Here is a 16,907-nt window from a genome sequence, read left to right as displayed (position 1 = left end):
GTTCTTCCCACACATTTTCTATATGATTGAGGTCAGGACTTTGTGATGGCCACTCCCAATACCTTGACTTTGTTGTCCTTAAGCCATTTTGCCACAATTTTGGAAGTATGCTTGGGTCAATGTCCATTTGGAAGACCCATTTGCGACCAAGCTTTAACTTCCTCGCTGATGTCTTGAGATGTTGCTTCAATATATCCACATAATTTTCCTACGTCATGATGCCATCTATTTTGTGAAGTGCACCAGTCCCCGCTGCAGGAAAGCACCCCCACAATATGATGCTGCCTCCCCCGTGCTTCACGGTTGGGATGGTGTTCATCGGCTGCCAAGCCTCCCCCTTTTTCCTCCAAACATAACGATGGTCATTATGGCCAAACAGTTCTATTTTTGTTTCATCAGACAGGAGGACATTTCTCCAAAAAGTACGATCTTTGTCCCCATGTGCAGTTGCAAACCGTAGTCTGGCTTTTTTAAATGGCGGATTGGAGCAGGGCTTCTTCCTTGCTGAGCGGCCATTCAGGTTATGTCGATATAGGACTCGTTTTACTGTGGATATAGATACTTTTGTACCCGTTTCCTCCAGTATCTTCGCAAGGTCCTTTGCTGTTGTTCTGGGATTGATATGCACTTTTCGCACCAAAGTATATTCATCGCTAGGAGACAGAACGCGTCTCCATCCTGAGTGGTATGACGGCTGCATGGTTCCATGCCGTTTATACTTGTGTACTACTGTTTGTACAGGTGAAGGTGGTACCTTCAGGTATTTGGAAATTGCTCCCAAGTATGAACCAGACTTGGGGAGGTCTACAAGTTTTAACTGAGATCTTGGCTGATTTCCCCATGAGTAGATGCCCTCACAGACTTGCCAAAACTATAGTTTGTTAACAAGAAATTTGTGGAATAGTTGAAAAAGACGTTTTAATGACTCTGACCTAAATGTATGTAAACTTCAGAATTCAACTGTAGCTACAGTCTATTAGACCAGAGGGAGAAGACCCTGTTAGTCACACTATAATACACAGAAGATCAGCCATATGAGGATCAAGCACCCTGGGTTATATTGAGTCATGCGTACGCAACCACTGGCCTTACAAGTCTCTGTAAATTCAGAGAAAAACTAGTACATGAACGCATTTTCGAAAACACACATTTTATTACGTCCTATTAGGAGAGTAAGATCAGACTAGCCAGAATAAGGACAGTCATTTTCCAACATCACTTAGAAATGTCTCTGCTGGGGTTGTTTGCACTTTAAAAAGGAGAGGGAGGCACAAGTCTCTTGTTGCTTTTTCCCCACAGCTATTTTTATACCAGTTGGGGTCTGAATGGCTACTACTGTTGGTATTTGGTTCATAGGGAGGTCTGAAATAATGGCCCCTTCCTGGCCACTCATATCCCCACATGGGTTGACCTCCCATAAACCAGATAAACTCTACTGCACATCTTGTTCTGTACATGAAAATGACATTTCTCCAGCAAGCTTGCTTGCTTGATGCTTATGGCTTTCTTTGTCAGGATACAGCTAGTGGTGTTTGTTTTTGGCTGAGCTACAATTGTTCAGTAAGTGCTTCAAGCTATGCAGTGTGAGTGCATTTGTTCAAGGCAGAGAAAAAAGTGACCACACACGAAAATAAACTCAATCACAGTGGGTCCACTAACACATGAAAAACATAATGTAGTGCTGTAGCAGTATGGAAGCACATCAAGTGGAGCTAGAGTTTGAGGTGTGACAACTGCCCAACAGAGTAATCACTATCTTATCAAAGTAGCAATAAATCACAAAATATTTGGTTGCTGTGGTTACATCCACAGTGCATTGGGGCATGACTGATGAAATGTAGAGACGAGGCAAAGATGATTTGTTGAATATAAAATCATTCAAATAATGTTTAAAGGCTGAAAACAGGATTTAAAACACTCCAAATAAAACCAGGGAATATTTATGACAGCCCTAATACAAGAGCAATGCTAATCTCATTTGCCACACTATGAAATAATGTAAGGAATGCAACAACATGGGGCATTATAGGAATGGAATCAGACCGACAATCAGTCTCTGTTCTGACAGTTTAAACGGAAGTTAGAAGTCAATCACTTCTAACTTCAACCACATACCTTTTTTGTCGGCCATTCCTGACGGAATCCGAAAGCAAGCAAATGTTACAATAGTCAAAACGAGCCTAATGTGGTTTAGATCTGTGTGCGCGTGTACATGATTGAGTCATTGTGAACATGTGTCTGAAAGAGTAGCTCCACCACAAACTATTAGGTCTGTACCCATTATTCATCCTCAAAGTCCATATAGGCTGTAACTGGCCTTTAACACAGCCTGCAAAGAGATGTGCTTTCGGGCTCATCCAAGTACACATTTTGAAGGTACCATAAACAGCAGAACAATGAATGAATTATGCAGAGGCCATAAAAACGTTTCAGCTGAAGAGCTGTAGCTTTTAGAGTCAAGTGTCCAACTACTGCTTGAGCGTTCTTACATTTTGTGAGACTCCGCCAAGTAAAGGTTTGACTGAGCCAGCATTACCTGTGTTTTGCAAATCAACAAACCATTTGTCTCCTTAAAAAAAAGGATTATCTGCCACTCACCACACTGCCAGTGTGCTTTACTCAAAAGTGGAAGTGAGCCTAAAGCAAAGCAGAGTGACTACCAATGCCTTCCTGAAACCCATTTTTAATATCGAAAAGCAGAGAGGAGATGGTCTCTGTAGAGTGAATTTTTCAAAAGGGATCGTGTATGGCTACTTTATCTCTGAACAATAACTTAATATAATACTGTAGACACACTCTATTCTAACCACTGGGCCTCTGACGACACTTAGCACTTACTTACTTCATAAAAAAACTTCATGGAGTAAGTAGGTACTTTTTAAAAATCATTTGGTGAGGAGAAAGCTGCTGCCAGCTGTCCCGACACAGCTCTCAGGAAAATTATTACAAAATCCAAATGCATATCCTTTGGGAATTTCCAGGCAAGATTTTCAAGAGCCCATAACAGCATGAGGGAGCACTGGTGTGTTCCTGCAATAGACCCTGACTCAGCTCATCCTGAATTATCCCCATAAAATGTCACTCCTTCATAAGACCTAGGAGGGTTGAGAAACATCTTCAAGTAATGGCCACCATCACTGGCTCCACAGCTCAACACTACTCCAAGACAACATGCACAATACACCATAGCCTCTAAAGCAGGGGTATTCAACCCGGGGGTTCACAGACCCATAGGTACAGCAGGGGGTTCAATAAAAAAAAGAATACACAAACAACAACTAAAAGCACGTATTTCAATGTTATGGATTTTGCTAGCAACAACAAAATAAAAATGTTGAATTACATACCTCCAGTAGAAAAGGGAATATAATTCTAAATGATGTAAACTTTATTTCTCAACTCCTAATATTGAGCAAATTACACTCATTGGAGCCAAATACACAAACTGGAGTATCTGACATTTTGTTTTGAAAAAGCACCCGCGAGTTCCAGTCGCAGCAAGTGCCACTGGTAAGCTTTCTTGACTGCTGCCATTTGTGAAAATGTGTTTCGAGTTACGTTTCTATCTAATAGGCTATGTTAGAGTTCACACTCCCTACTCCATTTATAAAAATTTAAAAAAACGATGTATTAAAACTATTAATAAAAAAATATTGATTACTGGCCTTCGAATGGCGCAGTGGTCTAAGGCATCGCATCACAGTGCTAGAGGAGTTACACAGAACCGGGTTCATTCCCGGGCTGTGATACAACCGGCTGTGGCACAGCTTAGGACAGCGCACAATTGGCCCAGCGTCGTCCGGGTTAGGGGACGGTTTGGCCGGTGGGGTCTTTACTTGGCTCATCGCACCCTAGCGACTCCTTGTGGCAGGCCGGGTGCCTGCAGGCTGAGTTGAGTTGAACTTGGTTGCGAGTTGAACGGTGTTTCCACCGGCACATTGGTGCGGCTGGCTTCCGGGTTAAGCTGGCGGGTGTTAAGAAGCGCGGTTAGGCGGGTCATGTTTCGAAGGACGCATGACTTCATCTTTACCTCTTCCGAGCCCGTTGGGGAGTTTCAGAGATAAGATCGAAATTGAGGGGGAAAAAAGGGGGGGGAAAATACAATCAACATAAATGTATAATAATGTTGATTACTTCTCCTTGCTATTCACCTGATAAGAAAATATGATAACATTTGTTTTGAGTTAACATATGATGGGGGTCCCTTGGTCGCCAGGTTTACCTAGGCATGTGTCCCTGGGCAAGAAAAGGTTGAAGACCCCCTTCTCTAAAGTCTTGCTTTATTGCATCCTGATGAAACATTGAGAATAAATGATAGACTAATAATACCCTAGCTATTTTAGGGTTATTTTAGGAGGGTACAACATCTTGTGCAGGCACTGTGCACATAGAATTCAGCTGGGTACACTTCCTGGGATATGACACACTGCACAACAGAAAATCTGTTGCCCGTCTGGCAATGGAGAAATTAGTCCAAAAGCAGGACATTTCCTAAATCCCCAATGTATTGAGCTTAATGCTGACAGCTGGAAACGTCTACTTTTCTATGGTGAGTGCACATAAGCATTCAGTGGTGACAACCGGGTAGCAGACAGCAGGCCGTCAGTATCCAGTCAGCATTTAGGCTAGTAACAGCCCGATCTGCAGTCTGATCACAGAAAAGAACATTCAGATATTCTAACATTGTTATCATCCTGTTACATAACCCTCCCTGACCGTAGTCGGAACATCATTATCAGACAACCTCTGCACAACTTCAGCAAACCGAAGAGCATTGACAAGAGAACAATACAAATTGTAATGGGAAACAAGACAACAGAGAGGAACCCGAATGCATTACACACTTTCTATATCCGCTGAAAGTTAGCCAAACAGGAAACGTAAAAGAGAGGAGGTAAATAGCAGGAGTGGGGTTGCAATCAGCCATACTGGAGATCTCTGCTCAACACCATGACAATCCACTCCACCCTTATAAGAGGGGCAACAGTTACACCTATTAAAATGACAGGCATGATGTTGGCAGGCTCTCCCAAACTAAAACCACTACACTGCTCTGTTTGAGTGTCCATCAACCACAGCGTCAAACGCCTCCAAGAGAGCTCCCATAATGGAAATAAAAAAAGGTAGTCGCCCTTCCATCTATAAAGAGAGACTACTGCATTACGGAGTCAGGACCCGCTAAGATATTCTAACGCAGCCACTCAAGCACTCAGTAACCCCAGCCGGGACGCTTTGATTCACACCGCATCTTTGTTATTGTGAAGAGCAAATACATGTGAAAAATGCAAATGACAAAAACTCAATTTTATACGAACATTTAAACAGTATGGTTTACTCTTCGCTAATGCATTTCAACAGGAAAAACTTCTAATCGGAGGCTCAGTTTTCCCAATTGGGCTTTGGGGGATAGCCTACGCACACATATTTTTGGAGGGCTAACAAAGTGCAGGGAATGCATATTCAACAGCTTTCCCAATACAATGTACATGGGGATGACGGTTAGACTTATCTTGGTTTGACAGAGCATGAGCCAACTGGGTGATAGTGTACTTCGAAAAGGGATGGGCAACTTAGGATGGTGGTGGTGGGGGGAGGCACAAACAAATATCAACTCCTGATGAGGGGCCACAATTGCACAGCTAAAGCAAATAACTTGAGCAGAGAAACAATTGAAGCAGTGATCGGGAAGAGGTGTTGGAAATGAGGAGGCGGTACACTGTACACACATCAGTTTGGAACTTGCTCGTGTACATAAGCTACATCTCAAAATATGCCCTCTGTTACTTTTGTCAGGAAGCTATCAAAGAAAAACACGAAGTGCTCTTTAACATGTATAATGCGGTTCTCAACCCCCCCACCTGTTATCAGCATGGGAGCTGCTACTGCAAATTCCAAGGTACATGAGAATAAATTATGACTTATTCAAAGGGTTAACATTCAAAAGGAGGGAATTGTTTTCTGCTACACATCAGCAAGAAGTAGCTCAGTACAGAAGAGAAGCTCAAGAGATTTACTTTGGAGGAGAGGTGGATTTAGGACAGAGGGACTGAAGAGAAAAAGAGTGTAGGGATAAGCTGGAAAGACAACAGCGGAGGGTTGGAGGAGAGGGAAGAGGGGTGAAGCAGACACAGGGTGGGGGGTGAAGAGAAGGCAAACCGAGTGAGAAAGAGACTGATCACAGACCGAAGGGGAATGAGGTTATAGGGGGCTGAAGCAGGGCAAAGTGACAAGAGAGTGACAAGCCCCTCTATTCACAGTATGTCAGAGAGCTGGAGCGTCACATAATAAAATACACCTGGCATATCCTCTCTCCACTTGGCTGCACATGTGATTTCCCTGAAGTTCAAATTTTTATGTTTGGCGGCAGTCCCAACACAAAGCCCAAGTGGGGGAAGAGGAACATCGGGCCCCTTGCTGTTCAACTTCTGGGAAAGAGCCAACATGACCGACGGAATGTCTTAGAGCTAGCTGCCTTAATGAATTAAGACTTCCTGTCTCACTGATACAACATGCCTCCAGATACTCTCACTGCCAAATCTGAACACGCACTTCGAGACTGATACTATAATATTGAATTATAACATATGGATTAAAGTATGGATTAAAGCACAAACCATTATATATTGCATCATACACATGCCAGTCGTTTGACCACAACATTTAACCAATGATGAGAATACAAGCTCTGGGCTAAATCCACTGCTCTATTGCTGACGACACTGTGCCTTTAATTTCATAAAATATAAGAGCAGCCAATAAATAGCCATCACTAGCCAGCTACCACCCGGTTACACAACCCTGCACCTTAGAAGCTGCTGCTATATATATATTGCTCGTCCTGATATTTATACATTTCTTAATTCCATTCTTTTATGTTTAGATGTGTGTGTATAGTTGTGAATCTTTAGATACTACTGCACTGTTGGACCTAGGAACACAAGCATTTCGCTTCACCCGCAATAACATCTGCTAAATATTAGTATGTGACCAATAAAATGTGATTTAGATTATGGTCACAGGCCATAGGCCATCGCAAACTCAGCCACAAAACATTTAACAAGATCTCACATTATCAAAGTTTCACAGGACTATAAGCTGTGGCCTGCGAGCAATAAACGGAAGGAAATAATACATTTACCGAAAAGGGAAGAACTTTCACATAGAGAAAGACGTCCAAGGGAAAAAAAGTCATGAAATAGCAGTGTACAGATGTGAGGTATTGTGTGTTATGCATTAAAAGCTGTAAGGCTGAGGGCCTTTATGTAAGGGTGTCATCAGTTCCAGCAATATCGATGTTGCATGCATATCTGTGATGCCCCGACCAACATGTCAATGCACAGAGGGGTGAAAAGCTGACACATCTGCCACCAGCCCAGTCAAAGGAGAAAAATGCCAGAGGGGGACAAGAGAGGTAGAGCAGAACTAAAAGCAACTTCTCTATAGTATGCGTCGCAATACAATACTTGCCACTTGGTTTCTGGCATCGAAAATATGGCGCTAATAAGATTTTCGAAAGGAAGTTGGACACAGACAGGAGATGGTAGAGACTTAACAATGTATGATTTACTGGTACGATGAAAATAGTGGGGAAATGAGCCAAAATATTCTGAAAAACAATTTTCTGTGTTTCTATCAGATCATTTCCATTTTGTGTGCCGACTGAACCTGTAGCCCTCTCTGTCCACTCCATTACAGTCCTTCTCCACGGTCCTTCTCCACTGGGATTGGTAATTGCAGTGGGTTCACACTCAGGGTTACAGACTGAGCAGATAATATCACCCTGTCTGTTCCCTTCTCTCCTAACCTTTGGGGTGACAATGACATGTCATCGCAGGTCACCATCTCCATTTAGAGATTCTCTTTCTGCTCAGACACTGATTGGCCACCAAGATGGGAAGGGACATAGTTGAGAGGCTAAATTGGGTCTAGACTGTCTCTTAAACTCTGAATGACATGTCCACTGTACCTCGTGTCTTTATGCAAGTTTAAATTCAAATGCACTTTTTGGATCACAAAAATGTAAAACAGTGAACCCCTAAAAGACAAAACCCTGTCATTGAAAAAAAGATAACTGCCAGTTATATAAATGTGAACCAGCATTATTTATTTTTGGAATGATTAAAGATTTGCATTTCTCTCTCTCTTACATAAAAGGCAAATATACAAGTATATGGTTACTACTGTCCTCTGCTGGTGAAAATTATACATATTAATATATAAAAATACCAGTTCTCAATTTTCACTACATTTACACATCATCCAAAAACAAGAGACAAGGCCATCTATGAACGGAGCTATGCTGAATGGCTGTGAAAGGTCATTTAAAGTCAAAAACACCCCATACACCGCTGTGGCATTTCAAGCGCAACATTACAAACCATCATCAACACAGGTGTCACAGTAATCAGGGTAGGAAGCAAATGGAGGGCTGGGCGGAGAACATCTCTCCTGACTCAATAGGCATGAAACCTTGGTGTTATTTCTCCATTTATTAATTCGACGACACACACACACACACATACAAACGGAGACACTTTTCATGCAAGTTGAAAGGAAACACTAATTGTAAAACATTTGATATTCGTAGGTTTCAGCAGTGGGCAAGACACGCACAATGACAGTGATACAGTATAATGAGAAACAACACCGTAAACAACACGGAAGACAGAGCAGCACTCTAATTTCTCGCGGTGACTATCGGTCCTTGTCGGACAATGGAAGCAAAGGGTGAGTGGAACTATTTGGCTTGGTTTGACATGAGCTGTGAATGTACTCTACCTTTGGATATGAGGAGTCAGAAACCATTAAGAATGCAAAAGCACGCTTGAGAAGCGACTTCAGAGAACCTCCATTTTTTACACATGAATCATGTCAGGGGAAAAAAATAGTTTGGTAAGTTTGCTCTTTGGGGCTGGTGTGGGCGTTCCAGCATGTTTGCAAGAGTGTGGGCGGCAGGGGAAAGAGGTTCTGAAGCACTCTCTTTGACGAATTCATTACCTGCAACGTCCACATCAATACCACTGGAGCATGTGGATTGTGCTCCAAAAGCGTGGGTGGAGAGCACAGGGCAGTCATTACGCAGAGGCTCTCTTCGCAAACACTTACCTGTGCTGCTGCACTAATACTCATGAGTGGCTGAACTGCTCATCCATCTGAAAATGGTACATTGTGTGGGCAACCAGGTCCTAAAGCACCCACGTGATCTGAAATATTATAGGAATTGCCAGCTCTGCTTGCAGCCTAGATACCAAAACAGAAAACGAGACAAAAACACGAGGGATAACTCTGCCTACCTGCTAGGACCCTGTTGACGGAGGAATGGGTGGCCAGGCCAGGCTGGCCCCTCTCGTGGTGGAAGATCCCAGCATATGGCAGGTACTCAGGCAGTAGGAACCTCCTTGAACAAACAGAGAAGCATCAAGTCGCATAGAATCACACAACTGAGAGTTTACTCACCCCATAACGAAGACGACATGAGAAAATTGAAGACCATCCATGTCACGTAATAAGGGACTAAAATATGGGACTAAAAAGCATAGGCAAGTCTTTATAATAGCCTTAACTGACTCTACATTGTTGCACAAATTGATGAATGTGCTGTATGATTATGCTAATGCTCACCAATGGCTTTGGGTAGACAAATTCTAAATGAAAAAAGTTTGAGAAAATGTCAAACATTTCCTATATCCAAATCTCAGGACAGAGTCCCATTATGTCATTGGCAGCTCATATTATTGGCCAAAAAAAAAAAAAAGCCATTGGAATATGAAGAGCCAATAAGTGTCATGTATTCAGAGTACCAGGAGGACAACTGGATAGGTTGACTATTTCTTGTTTTCCCATATCTTTCTTTTTTTAGTTAAGTATTTACAGTATTTATTATATGCTGTGTGAAGCTGTTTTTTTTATTGTAGGGATGGCTGTTTTTGTTTGTTTTCTCTGCATTGTGTGTTATTCCATCAGGGAAACCAGTGGAATCGCTTTAATGTGTTATCCCTTGGGTTGTACTCCGTGCATCTTTTTCCTAATAGAATCAATCAATTAATCATATCAGGGCCACCCACCGGGGAACAAATCTGCCAAGCGAGGGGGCAGACATACGAGCGTTGCGTGGAGCTCTGTGTCTGGCACGATCCCCGTTATCCCTGTGAAGAGAGAGAGAGAGAGGGAGATAAACAGACAAACATATACAAGGAGTACTTCAAATTAAAAGCCTCAGCTTAACCGAGAGACCGTAGCTGGGCTCACTATATAGTGCAGGCTCACTTAAAAGTTTGATGTTAGCCTAACTTATTAGTGGCTTGAGACCCAGACAAAAAGGGAGAAAGTTGCAGTACTGCTTGTGATTATCCAGCAGCCTCAAAAACTAAGCGGCCAAACAGAAACTCCAGAGAAGATTTGCAAAAGTTTGAAATTCTGCAATGCATAAAAGGTGGTCATTTATGGTAAAGATGGTTATTTATGGCTCCAATGTTTCTCCATTTACAGGTTTGAAAAAATAGGCCCCTTTTTACAACATTGTAACACTCTATTCCGGACACATTCAAAAGGAGGAAAAACAAAGACAACATATTTGCAGCCTGAGGAGACACTGTATAGAATCAGGACGGTATGTAACCTAGCGGTGAAGACCGCTGGGCCAGTAACCGAAAGGTAGCTTGTTCGGATCCCTGTGGAGACTAGGTGAAAAATCTGTTGATGTGCCCTTGAGCAAGGCACTTAACCCTAATTGCTCCTGTTAGTCGCTCTGGGTAAGAGCATCTGCTAAAAATGTAAATATCTAAACTTGCAAAGGAAGACTGCCATAACATGAACATTGGTTCCTGTAATTTATTCACTGACCCCAGGAGGAACTAAATATGCATCATATTTCCATCAGAGAGTATCAGCTGAGAGGACACGGCCTATTTCTGATCCACTGGACGTTTCATATTCAGAATTTGCTTTACACTTCCTGAAAACTGTGACAATGTGAAGGATGTGAGAGAGAGGAAATCGGACGAACATGGAGCCTCTGAAAGTATTCTAAATCGGAAAGCAGGCAGAAATAGAGATGCTTTCATAAATATACATTTTAATAACTGATATGAAATATGCCAACACTCTTATACCCTCCGCAATTAATTTCTAAGTCGGGCAGTCAGGTTGGCGGAATAATTCATAAACCAAATCGGTGAGGTCATATTCTGGCTTTGAAGATGCCCCATCTCAAATCAGTCATCCAGAACTGCATTTTAATACCGGCAAAATGTTGTTTGCTTCGACTGCAATGATACTCTGTGGCCGACTGGCTGTATAACTTCATTCCATGTATGAAGCTCAAGTCGAAAGTAAAACTATTTTGCTAGCCATGTTATAAATGTCCAGCAAATAAGGAACCAGTTAATTTGTCTAGGAAGACTTCAAACTTGCAAACAGACTAAAAACCTAAATGGGGACAAGAAGCACCTATAAGTAAGTTGAAGAAATGTCCAGCCTCATTCTTTGCAAGTGTAGAAAAAATAACTCATTTAGATTAAGCCACAATTCATTTGGGAAAGGAGATGAGAAGGAGAGCTAATAAGTGGTCAAGTGTCAGCTGGTTTCTGTGGAAAGTGGCAACAGCATCATCGGTGGTGTCATTATTAAACTGACGTTCTCTTCTCTCTCTCTCTCTCTCTCTCTCTGATCAGCATGTTACAAAACAAGGTGAGTGTTTGGAAGAGAATTAGGCCACAGCTCTAAAATAATTTCTTCAGTACAACCCTTTAAAATACCAAATACTGTCACTCTGTGCAGTTCAAGGGGAGCATAATCCTGATTCATCTATAGTCAGAGTCTGCTGCTGTATATGTTTTCACAGGACTGTAATCTAGGTTTACTTTCACTGTTTGCTGGTTCCATTACAATGAGTGAATTCTTACATCATTCCAAAAGCGCCATAGGGTTTTGCTGGCTATAAGGGCATGTCTTTTCACTGTGCAACTGGCACATCATGACCAGTTTAAATAAAAAGTGAAAATCTGTTCTCAGTTATTCTGCACGTTAAAATATATGATTTTGTGAAAATCAAACAAAAACACCTATCAAGTGTGTATTGTGTTAAGAATGAATGTCTTTTTATTTATTATTATTTCATCACGCGTAGCATTCTGCTCCAGAATAACACAGCTCAGACAAAGTGTTGGTCCCACTAACCTTTTCAGTTGGTGGCACCAGCCCAACACTTTGTGTAATGCAATAGAAAATAATCGTAAATCTTACAAAGTCATTCGCGGTGCTTTATTGAGGAAAATAGACTGTTGAGATGCTGTGGATTAAAAACTACGTTTTTTTTCAAACATGTCCAAGCAGGAAGGCATGATTCAAGTAATTATGTGCAAACCAGTTTGTCATTCAAATTTGAGCTGACAATTAGGCAATTGTTGCTATATTTTAGTTTCACAATAGGGCTCCAGACTTCTCCAAATGTTTTGAGATGCATTTGCCTACATGATTGTGTGTACTAGCTAATAGGCTAATTCATTTAGGTCTAATTCACCACCTGAGGAAGTGGAAATCAAAACACATTAGCTAGATCGCTAACTGTAAATATTGCTCATAGTTAGCTGTGCAATTGATCAACCTAACTGTAAATTGAATGCCCTAAACTTTCCAGTGGTACTCGCACAGAACGCAAAACGGCCAACGTGCACAAGGCTCCACATCTCAAAGACATACAGTACCACAAAATGTGTTTTTTTAAACGGTGCCAATCACTCATTATTGAAAGTTGAGAAACGTCATTCCCTCTCGTCAACTAACAACAGCGTTGTGTCTGTGATGCATAGAGCCATCCCCCATAATGTTAATTACACTCACTATGGCAGCAAAGTTCTGATCCACGCCAATCATCTAAAACAATTAGTAAGCAGAAGCGTAAATCTGGAATTGGAGATAAGGGCAAGTCGTCTTGTTAGAATTCCCTAAATCCAACCAGGTTCAATAATGAACGAGAGGGTGGCAGCACATGTCTAATCTTGTCGGAAGAAAATAGACACTGTCTCGCACTGATGTGGAGCTGACGCCACACAATGCAATGACCCAGTTATAACTAGCAAAATAGTGATTGGACCGTTTACATGCTCAAGGAAAATGTCCTTGCTGGTTTGACGTAACTGAATCCAACCCAAAGGACAATAAAAGGCATTCTAAAATAGTTGATAGAGCGATGAATAACTTAGTTGTTCATTCTGACAAACAGTTCTTATCATTATAAAATAGTTTTGTCGTCAAATGCTGGAGAGTAAATAGCGCCAGGGGAATTCCTTTGACCTCATTTGGCCAAAGATGCTACAGCACAAAATCTGCAGAGGCCTGAGAAGACTGATGACCTCAAGCAACACCATCCCCCTGCACCTGCATTCATAGTCAGGCCAGAGGCAATTAACATTTACATATTGAAGGGGGAAAGAGAAAAAAAACAAATCAATTTGAAAAATACATCAAATTCAACCTTCGAGAGTCACACATTAGGCATTCGATACGCAAGTTATTGTGGTAGGAGTGTTTTTCAGCTGTTTGCTTTGTTAGTCATTATGCACTCCAGATCATACCGAGGGTGTGTGGAGGCATAATGTCGGGAATTAATTTCTCTCAACCATTGGCAATGGTGGCACTAACTTTACAGCCAAATCCACTGACAGAGAAATCACAGCATTCTGCTATGTTATGGTTTCATGCAAATTGTTACATGAATAAATCCCAAAGCTCTCAACAATTGTAGGATGTTTTATCATAATGTGTCCTGTAAATGTCTTCATAAACAATAGTCACGGGATACAAAAGGCATTGGATGTTGTAGGTAGATGACGACTCACTCAAATTCCTCAAAGTCCACCTCGTTGTTCTCAATGGAGGGGGAGGGGTTGCTTCCTGGGCTATCCGAGGTGGATGAGAGAGGCCGCAGTCGGCTCTGGTAGCGCAGTGATCGTTGGCGAATGCTGTCCCGCCGAGATAAGTACTGAATCATCCGCTGGGCATAATATGCCGCAGGGGACAACCTGTGAACACAGCAACGACACACAACTAAAATCAATGGTGATCAGATAACTCAGGAGCAATAGACCACAATGGAAATAAGTCTGACTTTGTGCTATTCCAGTCACATTCTAATTGTATGTATTGTGTACGTAGAATGTATGCACACATGACTGTAAGTCGCTTTGGATAAAAGCGTCTGCTAAATGGCATATATTATTATATTATTATATGTATTTTTTTTTACTGACAAATAAAAACAAGCAAAGCAGGCAGAAAGCAGTGCTAATACCAGAAAAACCTCAACAAACCCAAGACCATGTATTGTCAGAGCCCACATATGGTAAAAATGGAGCAGGCTTCTTTAAAATAAAAAACTAAGTAAACTTCCCTATCTTCCATGCTTCAACTCTGATGGCCATAATTACAGTGTGGTTCAATAAACCACCTCTAACGTTATTTTAGGAATTTAGCAGTACGTCCAACAAGCCTCACAACCAACAGTGGTTTAAAGTACTTCAGCATTTTTACTTAAGTAGTATATGTACTTCACTATTTACATTTTTGACTACTTTTACTTCACTACATTCCTAATTTTCTTTAAGTACTTTTTACTCCATATATTTTCCCAGACACCCAAAAGTACTTGTACACATTTTGAATGTTAAGAGGACAGGAAAATGGTCAAATTTTTTTATTTTATTTTTACCTTTATTTAACTAGGCAAGTCAGTTAAGAACAAATTCTTATTTTCAATGATGGCCTAGGAACAGTGTGCTAACTGCCTGTTCAGGGGCAGAACGACGAATTCACACACTTATCAAGAGAACCACCCTTGTCATCCCTACTGGCTCTGATCTGGCGGACTCAATAAGCACATGCTTCGTCTGTAAATTACATGTTAGTGTTGGACCATGCCCCTAACTAACTGTAAAAAAAAAAATTAAGAAAATGATTTGCTGGTTTACTTATTAAGATGTTTTTTTTATTAACAATTTTACTTTTGATACTTAAGTATATTTAAAAAGCAAAAACTTGGACTTTTACTCAAGTAGTATTTTACTGGGTGACTTTAACTCAAGTCATTTTATATTAAGGCATCTTTACTTTTACTCAAGTATGACAATTGGGTTATTTTTCCACCACTGGTAACCATGCCAGCCCAGGACATCCACATCAGGCTTCGTCACCTGTGGGATCGTTACCCGGACAGCTGATGAAAGTGTGGGCTTGCACAACCGAAGAATTTCTGCACAAACTCTAAGAAACAATCTCAGGGAAGCTCATCTGCATGCTCGTCGTCCTCACCAGGGTCTTGACCTGACTGCAGTTTGGCGTCATAACCGACTTCAGTGGGCAAATGTTCACCTTTGATGGACAGTGGCACGCTGGTGTGTGCTCTTCACGGGTGAATCCTGGTTTCAGCTGTACCAGGCAGGTGGCAGACAGAGTGTATGGTGTTGTGCGGGCAAGCGGTTTACCGATGTCAACGCTGGGAACAAGAGTACCCCATAGTGGCGGTGGGGTTACGGTATGGCCAAGCACAATCTACAGACAACAAACATCATTGCATTTTAAATAGATGGCAATTTCAATGCACAAAGATACCGTGATGAGATCCTGAGGCCCACTGGCTTAATGGTGCCTCTGGAGACAAAACCTCTCTCATCGTCACTCAATGCCTAGGCTTACCTCCACTGTACTCACATCCTACCATACCCGTGTCTGTACATTATGCCATGAATTTATTCTTACGCACCCAGAAACCTGCTCCTTTTACACTATGTTCCGAACACAATAGATGACCAGTTATTTTAGCCTTTAGCCGTACCCTTACCCTACTCTTCCTCTGGTGATGCAGAAGTTAACCCATGCCCTGCAGCCCCCAGCATCACTCCCATTCCCCAGGCACTCTCATTTGTTGACTTCTGTAACCATAAAAGCCTTGGTTTCATGCATGTTATCATTAGAAGCCTCCTCCCTAAGTTTGTTTTAGTCACTGCTTTATAACTCTCAGCCAACCCGGATGTTCTAGCCGTATCTGAATCCTGGCTTAGGAAGGCCACCAAAAATCCAGAATTTTCCTTCCCCAACTATAACATTTCCCAACAAGATAAAACTGCCAAAGGGGGAGGAGTTGCAATATACTGCAGAGATGGCCTGCAGTGTTCTGTCGTACTCTCCAGGTCTGTGCCCAAACAATTCGAGCTTCTACTTTCAAAAATCCACCTTTCCCGAAATACAGTGGGGCAAAAAAGTATTTAGTCAGCCACCAATTGTGCAAGTTCTCCCACTTAAAAAGATGAGAGAGGCCTGTAATTTTCATCATAGGTACACTTCAACTATGACAGACAAAATTAGAAAAAAAAATCCAGAAAATCACATTGTAGGATTTTTAATGAATTTATTTGCAAATTATGGTGGAAAATAAGTATTTGGTCAATAACAAAAGTTTATCTCAATACTTTGTTTTATACCCTTTGTTGGCAATGACAGAGGTCAAACGTTTTCTGTAAGTCTTCACAAGGTTTTCACACACTGTTGGTGGTATTTTGGCCAAAATACGGTTTATTGAGGAGATCTCCTCTAGAGCAGTGATGTTTTGGGGCTGTTGCTGGGCAACACGGACTTTCAACTCCCTCCAAAGCTTTTCTATGGGGTTGAGATCTGGAGACTGGCTAGGCCACTCCAGGACCTTGAAATGCTTCTTACGAAGCCACTCCTTCGTTGCCCGGGCGGTGTGTTTTGGATCATTGTCATGCTGAAAGACCCAGCCACGTTTAATCTTCAATGCCCTTTCTGATGGAAGGAGGTTTTCACTCAAAATCTCACGATACATGGCCCCATTCATTCTTTCCTTTACACGGATCAGTCGTCCTGGTCCCTTTGCAGAAAAACAGCCCCAATGC

General features: G+C 41.7%; 1 protein-coding gene across 4 annotated transcripts in view; it reads right to left on the bottom strand.

The window, feature by feature from the left end:
- LOC118393678 (activating molecule in BECN1-regulated autophagy protein 1A-like) overlaps positions 1 to 16,907 on the bottom strand; it is a 134,690-nt gene that overhangs the window by 99,416 nt on the left and 18,367 nt on the right. For all 4 annotated transcript variants that reach the window (XM_035786638.2, XM_052461997.1, XM_035786636.2 and 1 more), the window contains exons 9-11: positions 13,839 to 14,021; positions 10,065 to 10,145; positions 9,294 to 9,397 (exon numbers count right to left, since the gene is read on the bottom strand). In XM_035786638.2, coding sequence (XP_035642531.1) covers positions 9,294 to 9,397; positions 10,065 to 10,145; positions 13,839 to 14,021 — 368 coding nt within the window. The remainder of the gene's footprint in view (positions 1 to 9,293; positions 9,398 to 10,064; positions 10,146 to 13,838; positions 14,022 to 16,907) is intronic.

The sequence above is a fragment of the Oncorhynchus keta genome, chromosome 14 (assembly GCF_023373465.1).
Source record: "Oncorhynchus keta strain PuntledgeMale-10-30-2019 chromosome 14, Oket_V2, whole genome shotgun sequence".
Classification (NCBI taxonomy): Eukaryota; Metazoa; Chordata; class Actinopteri; order Salmoniformes; family Salmonidae; genus Oncorhynchus; species Oncorhynchus keta.
The sequence above is the reverse complement of the archived record's forward strand: the minus strand, read 5'-3'. Positions and strand labels throughout refer to the sequence as shown.